Source organism: Phocoena sinus, chromosome 1, assembly GCF_008692025.1.
Source record: "Phocoena sinus isolate mPhoSin1 chromosome 1, mPhoSin1.pri, whole genome shotgun sequence".
Classification (NCBI taxonomy): domain Eukaryota; kingdom Metazoa; phylum Chordata; class Mammalia; order Artiodactyla; family Phocoenidae; genus Phocoena; species Phocoena sinus.
The window spans coordinates 669,392-687,081 of record NC_045763.1 but is presented as its reverse complement, the minus strand read 5'-3'; the positions used below and the strand labels follow the sequence as shown (position 1 = coordinate 687,081).

At 53.9% G+C, this 17,690-nt stretch overlaps 1 protein-coding gene across 7 annotated transcripts; it reads left to right on the top strand.

Annotated features, from left to right (window-relative positions):
* Positions 1-166: 166 nt before the first annotated feature.
* Positions 167-17,130, top strand: LOC116756249 (cyclin-dependent kinase 11B). 7 transcript variants are annotated; one of them, XM_032636486.1, is made up of 21 exons: positions 184-272; positions 4,590-4,713; positions 4,786-4,832; positions 5,515-5,630; positions 6,618-6,745; positions 7,531-7,669; positions 11,327-11,463; positions 11,742-11,864; positions 12,176-12,271; positions 12,350-12,511; positions 12,895-12,960; positions 13,603-13,778; positions 14,545-14,635; positions 15,088-15,209; positions 15,401-15,506; positions 15,698-15,819; positions 15,896-16,003; positions 16,078-16,194; positions 16,284-16,432; positions 16,514-16,703; positions 16,788-17,130. In XM_032636486.1, exons 3-21 carry the CDS (start codon positions 4,824-4,826, stop codon positions 16,878-16,880), a joined length of 2,250 nt encoding a protein of 749 aa, XP_032492377.1. In that variant the 5' UTR covers positions 184-272; positions 4,590-4,713; positions 4,786-4,823; the 3' UTR covers positions 16,881-17,130. The 7 variants fall into 7 exon arrangements, with proteins under 7 accessions (XP_032492369.1, XP_032492367.1, XP_032492366.1 ...); XM_032636478.1 differs by lacking the exon at positions 4,786-4,832 and having other exon boundaries at positions 167-272; positions 6,618-6,715; XM_032636476.1 differs by lacking the exon at positions 4,786-4,832 and having other exon boundaries at positions 167-272; positions 13,609-13,778.
* Positions 17,131-17,690: the final 560 nt, after the last annotated feature.

Here is a 17,690-nt window from a genome sequence, read left to right as displayed (position 1 = left end):
CCCCGGCACCCCGGGTGTCGTCAGCAGTCGGCGCCGAGGCCCGTAATAACGCGCTAGCGCGCGCCCGGCACTCTGCGCAGGTCTGGTGGCGGCGGCGGGGAGGGGGGTTGGGGGGGTGGGGGTCGGGGTGGACCCGCCCATGGGGCCCGCCCTCCGTCGTCATCAGCCCGCGCCGACGCAGGAAGTGACGACGCTCCTGGCGCGCGCCGGGCAGTTTCTTCTCAGGCTCCGGGTCCGGCGGCGGCGGCGGCGGCGGCGGCGGCGGCGTAGGGGTGAGTGGCGGCGGGGCGGGGCGGGGCGGGGCGGGCCGGGCTGGCTCACCTAAACTCTCGGATCCCGGCGGGCCTCGAGCGCGTGGGCCGGGGCGGGCGACACTCGCCGCCACCTCGGCCATCTCGCCCGGCGCGGAACTCGGGGTGGGGGAGGTGGCGGGCCCAGGAGCTCCCCGAGCCAACTTCTGCCGGGCCGAACCACGAGCTAGCGCCACTGAACCCCAAGAACCGGGAACCCGCGGCCTGGTCTCCGAGCGCGCCCTCGGAGCAACCACCCAGGCCTCCCCGTATCCCGTGCTGGGGCTGCAGCCGTCCGATGGGCCAGTGACCCACGCAGCCCAGGTCGTCTTCCTTTTTTTTTTTTTTTTAATTTATTTTATTTATTTATTAATTTATTTTTGGCTGTATTGGGCCTTCGTTGTTGCGCGCGGGCTTTTCTCTAGTTGCGGCGAGCGGGGGCTACTCTGCGGTGCGCGGTCCTCTCACTGCGGTGGCTTCTCTTGTTGCGGAGCAGGGTCTCTAGGCGCGCGGGCTTCAGTAGTTGCAGCACACGGGCTCAGTAGTTGTAGCTCGCGGCCTCAGTAGTTGTGGTGCGCGGGCTTAGTTGCTCCGCGGCATGTGGGATCTTCCCGGACCAGGGCCCGAACCCGTGTCCCCTGCATTGGCAGGCGGATTCTTAACCACTGCGCCATCAGGGAAGCCCCCAGGTCGTCTTTCTAATAAATCCTCCTGACGGCAAAAACAGTGCTTGGTGAGTGCCAGGTACTGAGCTACGAGCTTTACCTGGGTGATCTCATTTAATCCCCGGTGATACTGTCATATAGGTGGTTTTCTTACCGTTTACGGAATGGTAAGCTGAGATGAAGTAACTAGCCCTGGACAGCACAGGAATGACAGCAAAGAGATTGGAATCCAAGTGGTCATTTTCCAGAGCCCATCACTTTTTTTTTTTTTAATCTTTCTTTCTAGTTTTTCAGTTTTTCTAAAATCAGCAAAGTGGTTCAGTCATACATGTATACACGTTCTTTTTTTATCTTCTTTTCTGTTACGGGTTTATCACAGGAAATTGTATATATAATGTCCTGTGCTCTACAGTAGGACCTTGTTGTTTATCCGTCCTGTGTATAATAGTTTGCTTCTGCTAACCCCAAACTCCCAGTCCTTCCCTCCCCCCCCCCCGCCACAGTCACAAGTCTGTTTTCTATGTCTGTGACTCTGTTTCTGTTTTCTAGATAAGTTCATTTGTGTCTTTTTTTTTTTTTCGGCCACACGTGGCTTCTGGGATCTTAATTCCCTGACCAGGGATCGAACCCAGGCCCCAGCAGTGAAAGCACCAAGTCTTAGCCACTGGACCGTCAGGGAAGTCCCATTTGTGTCATATTTTAGATGCCACATATAAGTGATATCACACGGTATTTGTCTTTCTCTTTCTGACTTAGTTTACTTAGTATGACAATCTCTAGGTCCATCCAAGTTGCTGCAAATGGCATTATTTCATTCTTTTTTTAAAATTTTAATAATACATTTTATTTAACCCAATATTTCTAAAATATTACTATTTCACCATGTAATAATCAGTGTAAAATTATTAATGAGGTTTTTTACACAAAGTCTTTGAAATCCAGTGTGTATTTTATACTTAAAGCGCAGCTTAATTCAGACTGGCCACAGTTGAAGTGCTCAATAGCTACATGTGGCTAGTGGCTACCATTCTGGACAGCAGTCAATTTAAGGTGTGAATTCTATACACAGTTATAATCTCAGACAAGTAGAGGTATTTCCAGCTGTACCCATGGACAAATTGATAGTGAATTCATGTTCGGAATATTAATTGTATAGCATTTGGACATGGAAAATTTATTCTTGAATTATGAATAAGTGGTTTAAGTGAACCCGATTATTGCGTATTATTACATGCAGCTACTGAAATAGGCGCTTCCACATATTACCACATTTAATCCTTTCCAAACACCTGGTAGGGCTTCCCTGGTGACGCAGTGGTTGAGAGTCCGCCTGCCGATGCAGGGAACGTGGGTTCGTGCCCCGGTCCGGGAGTATCCCACATGCTGTGGAGCGGCTGGGCCCGTGGGCCATGGCCGCTGAGCCTGCACGTCCGGATCCTGTGCTCCGCAACGAGATAGGCCACGGCAGTGAGAGGCCTGCGTACAGCAAAAAAAAAAAAAACACGTGGTAAAGGATCGTTATCGAGATTGAAACAGTAGACCTGTGCCCAATATCCACTTCACCCTTCTTCTAGTTTGCCTTTCTGAAAGGAAGAGAGTGGAACGCTGAATACTGTGTTTTCCAGACTCCCATGAAACTAGGGTTCTCAATGTGATTTACATTCAGCCAGTCAGATACACATACGTGAGATTTGAAGGCTGGAAGTGAGGCAGAGACTGCATTTGGGCGGGGGGGGCGCATTTTTGCCATTTCTACAGGCACAGGAACCGATTTTTTGGCAGCAGAATTAAAGAGACAGGCCATTGTCCAGTCTCTACCTGTGGATATTGAGAAGCAGGGTCCTGGGCATCCATGTTGCTGGGGCAGATCGGAGCAAATACAGCATGGCCCTGGAGTCAGTGGCAATAGTGGCAGTGTCTTTCTAATTAAGTGGACTTTTGAAAGTTGTGGTTTCCCAAAGATAGTCATAAATTCTGTGCATCGTAGAACATTCTGCATCCTAATGGGGTCCTCTGGTGGTCTTTGAGCAGTTGTCTTCCAGTTCCAGTCCCATCCTTCCAAACTCTGAGGTGCTGGAGCTGGGGCTGCTCACTGCGTCTCCGCTTTGCCATCTGGCGCCCGCATAGGTTCTACCAATAGGAGGTAATAGAGGCTTGTCTTGGGTGTCCACAAGATGAGTAGATCTCCACACCTGCCCACCAGGATCTGGAAAGTTTATATAGAGGCCTTAACGGGTTCATTCGCATATGTAGTCCAAATGGTCTCAGTAACACATTGCTCTCTCCAGGCAGCATCCTTGAAAATGTATTTCATTCTTTTTTATGGCTGAGTAATAGTCTATTGTATATACGTACCACATCTTTATCCATTCATCTGTCGATGGATATTTAGGTTGCTTCCATATCTTGGCTAGTGTAAATAGTGCTGCTATGAACATGGGGGAGGAGGTGTGTGTATCCTTTTTAATTATAGTTTTGCCTGGATATATGCCCAGGAGTGGGATTGCTGGATCATATGGTAGTTCTATTTTTAGTTTTCTGAGGAACCTCCATACTGTTCTGCGTAGTGGCTAAGCCAACTTACATTCTTACTAACAGTGTAGGACATTTCCCTTTTTTCCATACCCTCTCTAGCATTTGTTATTGATGGCCATTCTGACGGATGTGAGGTGGTACCTTGTTGTAGTTTTGATTTGCATTTCTCTAATAATTATCGATGTTGAACATCTTTACGTGTGCCTATTGGCCATTTGTTCTCTTCTTTGGAGTAACGTCTATTTAGGTCTTCTGTCCTTTTTGTTTGTTTGTTTGTTTTTTGCGGTACGCGGGCCTCTCACTGTTGTGGCCTCTCCCGTTGTGGAGCGCAGGCTCAGCGGCCATGGCTCACGGGCCCAGCCACTCCGCGGCATGTGGGATCTTCCCGGACTGGGTCACGAACCCATGTCCTCTGCATCGGCAGGCGGACTCTCAACCACTGCGCCACTAGGGAAGCTCTCTGTCCTTTTTTCAATTGGGTTGTTTGTTTTTTTGTTGTTGAGTTGTATGAGCTGTTTGTATATTTTTCAAATTAAGCCCTGTCAGTCACATCGTTTGCAAATGTTTTCAGCCAGTCTGTAGGTTGTCTTTTCGTTTTGTTTATGGTTTCCTTTGCTGTGTAAAAGCTTGTAAGTTTGATTAGGTTCTATTTGTTTATTTTTGCTTTATTTCTGTTGCCTTGGGAGACTGACCTAAGAAAACACTGGTGCCATTTATGTCAGAGAATGTTTTGCCTGTGATCTCTTCTAGGAGGTTTAGAGTGTCATGTCTTCTGTTTAAGGCTGTAAGCCATTTTGAGTTTATTTCTGTGTATGGTGTGAGGGTGTGTTCTAACTTCATTGATTTACATGCAGCTGCCCAGCTTTCCCAGCACTGCTTGCTGAAGAGACTTTTTCCTATTGTATATTCTTGCCTCTTTTGTCGAAGATTAATTGACCATAGGTGTGTGGGTTTATTTCTGGCAGAGCCCATCCCTCTTAACAAAGATTTGTACTGAAGCGCTCAAAAGTGGCAAGGCACAAGTGTTCAGAAACAGCATAGCATCAAACCACAGTTTGCTGTGTCCTGACACTGTTTGAATTCTTCGTCTTTTTTGCAGTGTTTTAACTCAAATGGGTGATGAAAAGGACTCTTGGAAAGTGAAAACTTTAGATGAAATTCTTCAGGAAAAGAAACGACGGAAGGAACAAGAGGAGAAAGCAGAGATAAAACGCTTAAAAAATGTAAGCCATGTTTTTTAAGTAAGTGTTTTTTATAAAGGAGATTTAATTTCTTTGCCCTCGTTTTTCCATTAGAACAACGCTTCTTCGGTGAAGTTCTTTTGTACTTCCAAATGTCGCAGGTGAGCCCAAAATCTATTCTAAAAATTAACAAAAACATTCAAATACTCAGTTTACATTGACAGCAGATCGATAACATACTAAAGCTGCATATAGATGACCACAGCTACGTGGAAAATAAAGTATTTTGAACCTAAAATCACTAGTGCGGTTGGGCTTATTTTTCTCATTTCATCATTATGTTTATGACACCATTTGCAAGTATTTTTAGTGTAGTAGGAAGCTGCCTTGAAATTAGTATTATTGTTTTACACCTTTCTTGGTTTGCCTAATAACATAGGAAAACTTTAGTAATTTGATAAGGGGCATTGAAAGACATTCCTCTTCTGGTAAGTTTAGCAGCAGGCCTTTCTTACGTATTTATGAGTACTTTTTGAGATACTGTAAAGTATTTGGTGTATAAAATATGCTTTAAGGCTCAGTTCTGGCTAATATAAACAGCTAACAGACTTGTCACAGAGTCTAATGTCCCCTGTCATATACGCTGGTGTTAAATTTCTCAGGTTCTGGGTGACAGAGAGTTATACGAAAAATCAACGGGATTTGAATGAAAGTTTTTTATATTTTATAACATTGGTTCACTCAAAGTGTGTATGAAAGTTTGTTTTCGGATAGTGGCAAGGTTTGAGTATTATGAAAAATAGGCTTATCTGTAAGGAAAATTGCTTTCTCCTTGCTTCTTAGTCTGATGACCGGGATTCCAAGCGGGATTCCCTGGAGGAGGGGGAGCTGAGGGACCACCGCATGGAGATAACGATAAGGAACTCGCCGTATAGAAGAGAGGGCTCCATGGAGGACAGGTGAGAGGGCCGTGGTGCTGGAGGAGCCCAGTGGCTGCAGGTGCGCTCCCCTGAGGAGGCAGGCTGAGCCCATGACAGGGCCGTGGTCCTGGCTGGCCCTTCTCAGTGTTATTTTGAAAGTTTGAGGTCATGACCTGAGGTTTACCTCTAGACTGAAATGACTCTTGTGTGGTGTCAGTTACCAGCTCTCCCCTCTTCTTAGGAAAAGCCTGAGCGTGTGTTCCTTTCTTTGTGATCATTCTGCAGTGAAGTGAACACCATTCACGTGGTACATGTAAAGAATTCTGCTGTATGTTTGTGATGATTTGTATAATTACTGTCTAAAATTATCTACAAATAAACCAAAGTAACTGCTGAAAGATACTTGGAGCAAGGCCTTGATACAGAAACGGTCCTACCGAGGTCTGTATGTTCTGACGTTTCTTCCCGTGCTGTGCTTTCTCCCCACTTGTTTTCTTCTCATGTCCATCATCAAGCATTTAAAAACAACATAACCAGAAATTAAGGCAAAAAGGCATAGGGTGTGAATTCTTCCAAGATTTTGGTTATATAATCAGTTGAAAATATTGTTAAATGACCTTTTGAGATCATTAAGTTTGATTAAAATCGTGGGACCTTTTTTAACAACTTTATTATGGTGTAAATGACAAACTGCACAGATTTCAGGTGTGTGGTTTGATACGTTGTTATATACCTGTAAACTATCCCCACGACCGAGATCATGAATACCCTAAAAGTTCCTCAGAGAGGCCTTTCTGTTCCGTGTTTCACACTGATTCCCCACTTAACACTTTCCATCTGAATCTGTATTTAATACACAGTTTGGGCTTAGGTTTCATAATGAACATCATCTTTTAGCTGATGGTTGAGGTTCACCTGTCTGTTCTGAGCCCGTCATCTCTCTGGGTTGAAGACACTCCACGATACCCCGGTGCTCCTCACATTACTTTCTCAGGCGTGATGTAATGCTGTGGTGTCTTATTTCAGAGGAGAGGAAGATGATTCTTTGGCTATCAAACCACCCCAGCAAATGTCTCGGAAAGAAAAAGCTCATCACAGGAAAGATGAAAAGAGAAAAGAGAAACGTAGGCATCGTAGTCATTCCACAGAAGGGGGTACAGAGCATTTGTTTTCTTTTGTATTGTGTTCAGATGCGGTCTCGTTCCTATTTCATGATCTACTGCCTTCTCCAAAGCACAGTTGAAAGCGAAGAGAATAAAATTTTAGCTAACAACATAAATTTATTGTAGATCATTCTGAATAGATACATTGTTTTCCTTCTATGTTTTCTTTTGTGTGTTTCCCCCTGATTGCATTGTTCTGGGGTAGTTTGTCTACCTACAGAATTGTCTTAATTCAACAAGGGAAAACACAGTCTTCAATGCTAAATTGCTTTAACTAAGAAACAGATGCTTGATAAAACTGAAATAATGGGTTTTATCTTGTACCAGTATTAAAGAGCTTCTTAGGGGTGTTGGGAAAACTGGGCCTGGGGCCTGATATAAATCTCATTGTTAAACTCAGTTGGCTAACGTGGTGTGTAGAAACTAAAAGGAGATAAGCTTTGTCCCGTATCCTTTACAAGTGGTGATTTCTTTTTAAATCGTGAAACTAATACAGTCTAATCACAGTTTATTTAATACAGAAAATTAGAAAGAAAGCTGGAGATCACAGTTCTGTTCAGTGATAATCACGTTATTTTTGTTTTTTCTTAACTGGAGGCTTACTGCATAGAGTGTTATATTTTCATCCTCTTTTTTTTTTTTTTTTTTTTAACAGAAAGTCATGATTGTTTCTCCAAGTCAATGATTAGATATTTTTTCTTTTCTTCACTGGGTATTTTCAAGTTGAGTTTCTGGAGGTTAAGTTTCTTGGTATGACACATCCTGTTTGCCACTAGGGAAGCATGCCAGAGTGAAGGAGAAGGAGAGAGAGCACGAGCGCCGTAAACGGCACCGAGAAGAGCAGGATAAGGCCCGGCGGGAGTGGGAGCGACAGAAGCGGAGGGAGCTGGCGCGGGAGCACTCCCGGAGGGAGAGGTGAGGCCGGCGGCCCGGGCGGGCGGTGCCTCCGCGCCCGCCTGTGACACGGGCCTGCAGGGATGGGTGCTGCTGGACGGAGCTGGGGGTCCAAGAGGAATCAAAAGGCGAGGAGCGAAGGTTTGGGCTGGACATACAGCCGTAGGGGAAGGAGAGAGAGGAGGGAGGGGTGGCGGGTGGCTGGAGGAAGGGAGCGGCTGTCCACACGCGAGCCCGGCGCCCCCGGAGAGGAGGGCGAGGGCTGCTGTCCAGGCCCGGGTGGAGCCACTCTGGGTGCAGCCAGTCCCTGCACATGAGTCCTGAGGCAGAGTCAGTGCGGGGAGGCCTGGGGTGTGGGCGATTCCCCGTCTGCTCACTCGGCAGGTGTGTGCGGAGCGCCTGCTCTGCACCAGCTCTGTTCCAGGGGGCCTTGTCCAGGAAGACCAACAAGATGCGTTGCTTAGGGTTGTCTGGGGTCGCAGCAGAAATAGACTCTGGTTCTTCCAAACAAGAAACAAAAGGAGAAGTGACAAAGGCAATCCCAAAGGCCTTGAAATGGCCCGGGAGCTGGGATACCAGACTCCTGGGCCTTCGTCTCCAGGTGCCTCTGTGCGGGCTTAGAGTTCCAGGAGAGAGCATCTGTTCACCCCAGATCTGTTCTGCGTGGCCCAGGTGTGAGTCCTAGGGCCACCTCTGGGTCCTGCAGTCATTTCTAGAGAGAGCTTGAGAGCTGCGCTGCTCCACGGAAGGGAAGTAGCAGGCTGGAAGGTGCTGACATTCCCAGCAGCCAGGGCCGAACAGAGGGCAGGTACAGCAGGTGTGAGGAGAGCCTTTGTTCTCAGGACTCGGAGTGTGAGAGATGCAGCTGGGAGGTTGGGGTCTAAGGCCACTGGGAGGCCAGCAGAGCCTTCAGTGTCCTGGCTGCTGGGACATGACACACTCACGTTTGCTAAGCCCTGTGCCCTGTCCAGTGTGGTCCAGTCACACAGCTGTGCAGACACGGTGGTGACCCCAAGGAAGACAAGCTTGAAAATAAAGAGGAGCACATGGAAAAATGCAGCAGTGGCCACATTGTACAAGGGAGACAAGAGTTCACAGGGTCATTAGCCCAGCGGCTTACTAAACAGCAACAACTGGGAGGAAAAATTCGAGTGCAGGGTAGCTGCAAGATGTTACCTAGAATGTCCAGTTTTCAACAAGAAGTTTTGAGACATACAAAGACAAGAAGGTTTGACCGCGTATTAAGGAAGAAAGACATAGTAGACAGCGTTTCCAGATTTGGCAAAGACTTGGAAGCAAGGAACCTGAAGATGGAGCAACAGACTTCATGCCTTCTGAAGACAGAGAAGAAAGGATCTTCAATCTCAAGATCTGTGGAACAGCATCCAGTGTACCAGCACACGTGCGGCGTGTGGGAGGGAAGGAGGTGCACAGAGGTGGCTTTTAAATAATGACTTGAGTACTTCCCAGATTTGATGAAAACCGTTTTATCTACACATCCGAGAAACTCAGTGAGCGCCAGGTAGGATAAGTACAAAGTCACAGTCACACTGGGGAAGTTAGTGAGAAATTCATGAAGGGCAACAGCGAGCGGGGTGCTTCTGATCAGAAACCGGGGGGCCACAGGCAGGAACCCGGCCAGCCCAGAATTCTGTATCCAGCACAGCCAGCCTCAGAAGTGAGGGGCAAATAAAGGCCTTCCCAGGTGAACAGAGGCTGGGGGACAGGTGGACACAGCACTGCAGCTACAGCTGCGGGACATGGATTGCCCCAAGAGCTCCTGGGATGAGTTTTCAACAGAGACCGTGTGCTGGGCCGTGGAACAAGTCTGAAATTTAAAAGAATTGAGGCCATACAAAGTATGCCCTCTTATCACAGAAGAATTCAATTAGAAGTCAGCAACAGGGCTTCCCTGGTGGCGCAGGGGTTAAGAATCCACCTGCCAATGCAGGGGACATCGGTTTGAGCCCTGGTCCAGGAATATCCCACATGCTGTGGAGCAACTAAGCCCTTGTGCCACAGCTACTGAGCCTGCGCTCTAGAGCCCGTGAGCCACAACTGCGGAAGCCTACGTGCCTAGAGCCCATGCTCCGCAACAAGAGAAGCCACCACAGTGAGAAGCCCTCGCACTGCAACAAAGAGCAGCCCCCGCGCGCCGCAACTAGAGAAAGCCCGCACGCAGCAACAAAGACCCAACACAGCCAAAAATAAATTTCTATTAAAGAAAAAGCAACAGAATGAAACCTGGGGAAATCCTCAAATGTTGGGAATCTAACAACCCGTTTGTGAAAAACCCATGGCCCGAAGAAAAAATTGTAAGGAAAAACAAAATATTTTGAACTTTTTTTGGTCGCGACTCAAAGCTTGTAGGGTCTTAGTACCCTGACTAGGGATCAAACCCAGGCCCCAGCAGTGGAAGCGCCAAGTCCTAACCACTGGACCACCAGGGAATTCCCTAAAAATATTTTGAACAAGATGAGAGCAAAGACTGTGTGTCAAAACCTAGGGATGCAGCTCCAGCTGTGCTTGGAGTGAAGTGTTTTCAGCTGTAAGCAGCTAAACCAGAAAGCAGAAAAGAAAGTTGTCCAATCAATAACCTAACCTTCTACCCAAAGAAACCAGAAAAAAAGCAAACTCATCCCAAAGCAAGCCGAAGAAACGTTGGGAATTGCAGAGCAGGGAGAAGCAGGCTTGGGAGGTGGGGGACGGGGTGGGGGGCGGGGGGACCACAGGCGGTACGATCAGTGGGTGCTGGGAGTGTCCTGAAGCCGGCTTGTGATGGTTGCCCGATTCCAGGGATGTGTTCAGAGAAACTGAGCTCGCTGGTTGAATTCTATATGTAAGTTACACCTCCACTTTTTGTGTTTGTTTTGCCACACTGCGCGGCATGAAACCGAAACCGCACCCCCTGCGCTGGAAGTGCGGCGGCCTAACCACTGGGCCGCCAGGGAAGTCTCCTTTCGCTTTTACTTGCGGGTAGTTTGGATTCACTGGCATTTAGAAAACAGTGCGTGGAGCCCAGCAGCCGTGGTCCGGCCCCTCCAGCGGTGGCGTCTGACTGTGGAGAGCCTGGCGGCCCTGGTTGCGCTCTCACCGTTTTCTGCTTGTGCTCATTTCTGTGTATAATGCCGCCTTTCTTGTTTAACGTGTTCGCTGTTAAAGTTGTATTTGGACTTAACCCTGTAGGGACCTGAGGGTTAACGGACTGATGAGTTTTAACTTTTTGGCGTCCGGTGCCGACCCCACGTGTTTCGGTCACTGGTCACTGATATTTCCTGACCCCCACACGACAGCTGGCCCCAGGATCCGCAGGGCGCCCCCGCCCTTCCTCAGATGGGCTCTCCCAGCCCTTGGGGGCCCAGAAAGACTTGGCTTCTGGTAGAGGTGGAGTTACATTGTGTGCACGGAGGGAAATCCGGTAGAGCTGGCGAGCAGAATGTTCTGGAGCCAGTGGGGTTTCTGCCCCAGGCAGTTGTTACCTCCTTGTACCGGCACTTTCTTCCGTGTGACGCTTTAGGATCGAGGTTCCCAGGACGCGCATGCGTGCGTGTTCTGCTTTTTAAAAAGCTGAGGGTTGAACGGCCCAGAGGAGTGGTTTATAAACGCGAGCAAGAGCACTGGGGGCAAAAAGGAGAACTGCCTGTTTCGGGGTGAAAATGTGGCGTATGCTGGTTCTAGGGACCGCCTCGAGCAGCTAGAAAGGAAGCGAGAACGGGAGCGCAAGATGCGGGAGCAGCAGAAGGAGCAGAGGGAGCAGAAGGAGCGGGAGCGGCGGGCCGAGGAGCGGCGCAAGGAGCGGGAGGCCCGGCGGGAAGGTGGGGCGAGGGCGGGGCCGGACGACCCTGCGGCTCCCGGGGTGTGGGCTGTCTGCCCCAGACAGCTGTGTCTGGGGTCCACTCACTGGGGGTCAGGCCCAGGCTGGAGAGGTGGGTTCTGGCCCCTGCCTTTTGACCAATAGAGAGCAGTCTAGAAAGCCCACCTGGGTCCTCTGGTCGCTTCCTGTGCCCCATTCCGGTGCTGTGTGGGGGTGGGGGCGCGTGTGCCGTGGGAAAGGGGGCTGCCGGCGCCACCTCCTTTCTGTTCTCGTGCCTAGTGTCTGCACATCACCGGACAGCGAGAGAGGACTACGGCGACAAGGTGAAGGCCAGCCACTGGAGTCGGAGCCCACTCCGGCCGCCTCGAGAGAGGTTTGAGCTCGGGGACAGCCGGAAGCCAGGTGAGGCGGCACGGCGCTAGCAGGGCCAGCGTGTGGCGGTCTCTGCGAGGGGGCGTCTGAGCACAGAAAGTAGCTGCTGCTTCACATCGCGACGCGCTAAACGCTTCCGTGGTGTGGGAGAGGGACTGTGTACGAAATAAGTTTATCAGCACAGACGTTTGTTACTGGTCTTTTGAAGAGTCGTCTTCCTCCCGGGTTGGGTGAGCTGTTTCCCGTACAAACCGAAGTTAGTCTTCGTGTGAGAAGCGCCGTCGAATCTTGTTAGTTTCAGACGTTTTCCCACATTCACCTTTGATGGTTTGTTCCATAAGTAAAAGAAGAGAAAGTGGAAGAGAGAGACCTGCTGTCCGACCTGCAGGACATCAGTGGCAGCGAGAGGAGGACCAGCTCAGCGGAGTCCTCGTCAGGTAGCGGAGCGCCCGGCCCCGCCCAGGTCCGTGGCCCCCCGGGGCCGAAGCTCACTGCTGGCTGTTTCCTTCCTGAAGCGGAGTCAGGGTCCGGTTCCGAGGAGGAGGAGGAAGAGGAAGAAGAGGAGGAGGAGGAGGAGGAGGAGGAGGGGAGCAGCAGCGAAGAGTCGGAGGGGGAGGAGGAGGAGGAGGAGGAGGAGACCGGAAGCAACTCCGAGGACGCATCCGGACAGTCAGCCGGTGAGCGCGCACGCGCTCCCTGCCCCGCGCGCACGCGCTCCCTGCCCCGCGCGCACGCGCTCCCTGCCCCGCGCGCACGCGCTCCCTGCCCCGCGCGCACGCGCTCCCTGCCCCGCGCGCACGCGCTCCCTGCCCCGCGCGCACGCCCCGCTCCGCCCGCACGCGCGCACGCGGTTTAACTCCGTAAGAGCGTAGTAGCTGCAGGTGGGTGATGTGAAATGTCAGTAAAAATGTATCCAGATCGGAAACGCCTGGCTGTCTGGGACTTACATGAGGCTCCCGAGTCGACGACACGACATAGGGCGCCCTTGCTTCCTTGTCGGCCAACGCGGACCGCGTTTCTGCTTGTGGAGGGTCTGAGGTGACACCTGTTTCCTTTACAGAGGAAGTGAGTGAAGAAGAAATGAGTGAAGAGGAGGAGCGAGAGAATGAAAACCACGTCTTGGTTGGTGAGAGGCCCCCCCAAGTGGTGCTTCACCGCCTCCTCGTCTGCCCCTGACCTGAGTGCTGACTCATGTTTGAGTCGTGAGCGGGGCAGCGACCTAAGAATATCCTTTCCCAGAGGCACATCGTGCCCCGGGAGCTACAGGAAGCGCCTGGCTGGTGCGTCCCAGGACCCAGCTGGCTCGCGGGGAGCTGCTTCCCCCAGCACCCTGCACTTGGCCGCGTGGGCCCGTGGGGGCCGGCGTCCCTTAGAAGGGACAGTGCTGAATGAGCGCCATCCTGAGAGTAATGGGCTTGGACACCAGGGGAGGCTGGGAAACGCCAGTTCGACTCCGACCACAGGGCCGTTGCTGACCAGGGGCTGCATGGCCTCCGCAGGCAGCCAGGCCAAGCCCTCTGGACAGTGGCCGCAAGTTTTGGGCGGGCCTTGTGGCTCGCGACCGATCAGTGGTTCACAGTGGTCCCAGCCCGGCCAGTGGGTCCAAGACACAGTGCCCTCTGTCCAGGGCGGTGGGACGCGCAGCCTGTGCCCGGCCCCCCGGGGCTCTCAATATGGCTTCTTTCTGTACTCGCTGTTCCCCCCCCAGGACGGGTGGGGTAGCCACACTTGCTTGTTCTTGGTTCGTAATTGGGTTGAACTTTTGAAGTTCCAGAGTCACGATTTGACCGCGATTCTGGAGAGAGCGAAGAGGGGGAAGAGGAGGTGGGCGAGGGCACCCCCCAGAGCAGCGCCCTCACCGAGGGGGACTTCGTGCCCGACTCCCCAGCCCTGTCACCCATCGAGCTCAAACAGGAGCTGCCCAAGTACCTGCCAGCCCTGCAGGTTAGGTGCCCTCCCCGCCCCAGGCCTGGCTCTGCCTTGCTGCTTGTGGACGGGGCCGGTTGCTGAGAGCAGAAGCTGGGTCCCTGCTGTGGGTGTCTGTCAGTGGGCGGGCCCGGCCACTGGCCTCTCACGTGTCCCTGATCATGGTCCAGCCTCTTGTCCAGCAGTCTTGGGGGGTGGGGGACAGTTCCTGCGTCCGCAGCCAGGACGCCCGCCAGGGGCCCCATGTGGAGGGGATGGCAGCCTGGCAGGCGGTCAGCTCTGCGGTCACTTCTGCCTCGGCCTGGGCTGAGTGGGCACCAGCTCCCCTCGCCCGGTCACTGTGCAGGGGTCGGAGGGCAGTGCTATGAGTCAGCCCAGGTTTTCTGTTGGGAAAAGTCGGTAACAATGATGCTGGAGGGAGGGGGTTGGAGAGGGCAGGTCTCCAGAGGATGAGCGGCCTCAGGTGCTCCGGGCGCCCCAAGGCCAGTGGCCCAGCCCCAAGTGCCGCCCCGGCTCCTGGGGGTTTCCTGCGCCAGCTGGGGGTGCAGTGCACAGGGCCACTCCTGTCCCAGCCTCATCTCAGAATGAGGAGGCTGGAGGTGGCGGGGTGGGGGGTTGCCCAGGGCTAGCTTTTGGATAAAGACGCACGTGCGCACTGACGCGAGGAGAGCGTTCCCGGGCCTCTGCCCACGCGCCCTGCGGGCCCTCCTGACACGTCTGTCCGGCGGGGCTTCCCTCTGGGGTGTGGCCCTGCTGCCGCGCCCTCATGCTGGCTTCCTCTCAGGGCTGTCGGAGTGTGGAGGAATTCCAGTGCCTGAACAGGATTGAAGAAGGCACTTACGGGGTGGTGTACAGAGCAAAGGACAAGAAAACAGGTGGGGCGAGTCCCAGGATGGTCCCCCAAAGGGAAGGGGTGGTGTGGCGCATGGACCGGGTGGCCCAGAGTGCCAGCCAGCACCGCGGAGCGCCGACAGCTTCAGTGTCAGGGTCACTGGGTATAGTTTCCTACTATCCTGGTCGTCGCCCCTCCCCTGGTGCTGGGCCTCAGCCTTGCCTTATCTGACTGGTGCACACCTGAGCAGCTGGCCCCTTCGCGCCTTCAGAGGCCAGAAGTCGGCCTGACCATGAGGCTCTGTGTTGCTTGCTTGCAGCCTCAGGCAGGTGTACACCCTTGGCGGGGCCTCAGAGGATCAGTCGAGGCCCTGAGCACCTGGGGGAGGCCGGTTGGCCATGTCCCGTGAGCGTGGGGGAACAGCGATGAAACAAAGAATGTGTGGGTGGAAGAATGTTTGCTCAACGTTGGGTCTCCCCGTTGCTTTCTTTTCAGATGAAATCGTGGCTCTGAAGCGGCTAAAGATGGAGAAAGAGAAGGAAGGCTTCCCGATCACATCGCTGAGGGAGATCAACACCATCCTCAAGGCGCAGCATCCCAACATCGTCACCGTCAGGGTGAGGCCGCCGGCCCACGCGCCTCTGCCCCGCGGGGCCCCCAAGTGCTACACCCCGGTGGCCGTCGCACTTAGGAGATCCCTGCTGTCACCCAGTGTCTGGGCCCCGGGATTTCAGGTCTCTTGGGAGAGCCGGCGGTGGCAGGGCCAGCCTGGGATCCCCGGGCCATGGGACCTGCTGTCGTTTCCTAGGAAATCGTCGTGGGCAGCAACATGGACAAGATCTACATCGTGATGAACTACGTGGAGCACGACCTCAAGAGCCTCATGGAGACCATGAAGCAGCCCTTCCTGCCGGGTAGGGCCCTACGCCCAGGTCCCCCTGAGGGACGTCCTGCGCTAAGGTCGCCCGGGGCGGGAGTGCTGACCTGGAACGCTGACCCTGTCGCGCCGCGTGCGTGTGGGTGCCCGGGCGCCGGGAAGCTCGGTGGCCGCTCAGGCAGCCGAAGACCCGGGGGCCCAGCCACGCGCTGACCTGTCGCCATCCAGGGGAGGTGAAGACCCTGATGATCCAGCTGCTGCGTGGGGTGAAGCACCTGCACGACAACTGGATCCTGCACCGAGACCTCAAGACATCCAACCTGCTGCTGAGCCATGCCGGCATCCTCAAGGTGGGCCCTGCGGGCGGCTCGCGGGGCGGCGGCTCTGGGCGTGGAGTCGCCCACAGCCCGCCCTCTGTGCTCACAGGTGGGGGACTTCGGGCTGGCGCGGGAGTATGGGTCCCCTCTGAAGGCCTACACCCCGGTGGTCGTGACCTTGTGGTACCGTGCCCCCGAGCTGCTGCTCGGCGCCAAGGTGAGTGTGGGTGTGCAGGAGCCTGCCCTGGGCGCCCTGACCCACCAGCCCCCTGAGTGTTTCCCGACCCCCAGGAGTACTCCACGGCCGTGGACATGTGGTCGGTGGGCTGCATCTTTGGGGAGCTGCTGACTCAGAAGCCGCTGTTCCCTGGGAAGTCGGAAATCGATCAAATCAACAAAGTGTTCAAGGTGGGTGCCCCTGGGGACGTGTGCAGGCGCCCGGGCCAGGTGACCCTTCCCTGCAGGGCCCGGCTATTTGAGACGCCGCCCTGTTTCAGGACCTGGGGACCCCCAGTGAGAAAATCTGGCCCGGCTACAATGACCTCCCTGCAGTCAAGAAGATGACCTTCACCGAGTACCCGTATAACAACCTCCGCAAGCGCTTCGGGGCTCTGCTCTCAGACCAGGGCTTCGACCTCATGAACAAGTGCGTCCCTCCCTGCACCCCACCCTCAGCCCGCCTCCTCCCCGCCCAGCCCCGCCCCTGCCAAGTGCCTTGTTCTCCCAGGTTTCTGACCTACTTCCCTGGACGGAGGGTCAGCGCAGAGGATGGCCTCAAGCACGAGTATTTCCGCGAGACCCCCCTCCCCATCGACCCCTCCATGTTCCCCACATGGCCCGCCAAGAGCGAACAGCAGAGGGTGAAGCGGGGCACCAGCCCCCGGCCCCCAGAGGGAGGCCTGGGCTACAGCCAGCTGGTGAGGGGCGGACTGGCGGGAGGAGCGGGGTCCCCAAGGCGGGGTTGGCCCGGCTGGGGCCCCACGAAGCTGCTGTGTCCACAGGGTGACGACGACCTGAAGGAGACGGGCTTCCACCTCACAACCACGAACCAGGGGGCCTCGGCCGCGGGCCCAGGCTTCAGCCTCAAGTTCTAAGGCTCAGAGCTGACCCCGGACCCACCTTGGGGAGCGCCAACCGCTGAGGCCCACCTGGGACAGCGGCAGACACTGGAGGCGGCATCTGGGTCCAGACCCCCGTCCTGCCCTGACCAGGTGCCGCCACTGCCACGGGGCTGCCGTGGACGCAACCTCAAGTCTAGGACTGGCTGCTGGCCTCGTGGGGTTCTCCATGTTTTCACTTTATCTTGGTTTGTAAATTTGTAGAATTAAATCACGTTTTCCTTGCCGTGGGAGGAAAGGCTGTGTTTTTTCAGATATATCGGACTTGCCCTGCGAGGAGAGGGCGGGCATCCATACACTCACACACACACACACTCAGCCACGGTGACCACTGGCGGCCACCCCAGTCGGGTGCTGGCCATGACTGGGAACAGAGATGCGGGGGGTTTGGTACTTCTTAATCTTCAGGCTGCTGCTCCAGCACCTTCCTGCCTCTCACCCAGGGCCCCAGGGCCAGGCGTGCGAGCTCGCAGCCACAGCGGGTTTTTGTACAAGGTGGTTACGCGCTTTAAGATGTAGTAAAATATTCTTGGAGAAAAGGTCTGGCATTTCCTTCTTTAAGTGGCTGGTCCTGTGCTGGGTCCTGGGCCTCCCCGGGGTGCGGGGGGAGCCCCAGCCCCTACACTCAAGGAGAGAGGGGTGAAAGGCAGTCTCCGTGGGCTCAGCTCTTTGCAGCCCGCGGGTCCTCCAGCTACTGGTCCGGCTGGACACAGTGTCGCTTGGGCAGAAGGGGACTTGTCACTGCCCGGGGCCCCCAGCTGCACCGAGCTAGTTCCTCCTGCGGGC

What these genes read in the sequence shown, in the direction of transcription:
- LOC116756249 (XM_032636475.1), top strand. Translation starts at nt 4,603, where the DNA reads ATGGGTGATGAAAAGGACTCTTGGAAAGTGAAAACTTTAGATGAAATT. An exon ending in GAGCACTCCCGGAGGGAGAG is followed by an intron (nt 7,670 to 11,326) that starts GTGAGGCCGGCG and finishes TGCTGGTTCTAG; the next exon opens with GGACCGCCTCGAGCAGCTAG. An exon ending in AGCAAAGGACAAGAAAACAG is followed by an intron (nt 14,636 to 15,087) that starts GTGGGGCGAGTC and finishes CTTTCTTTTCAG; the next exon opens with ATGAAATCGTGGCTCTGAAG.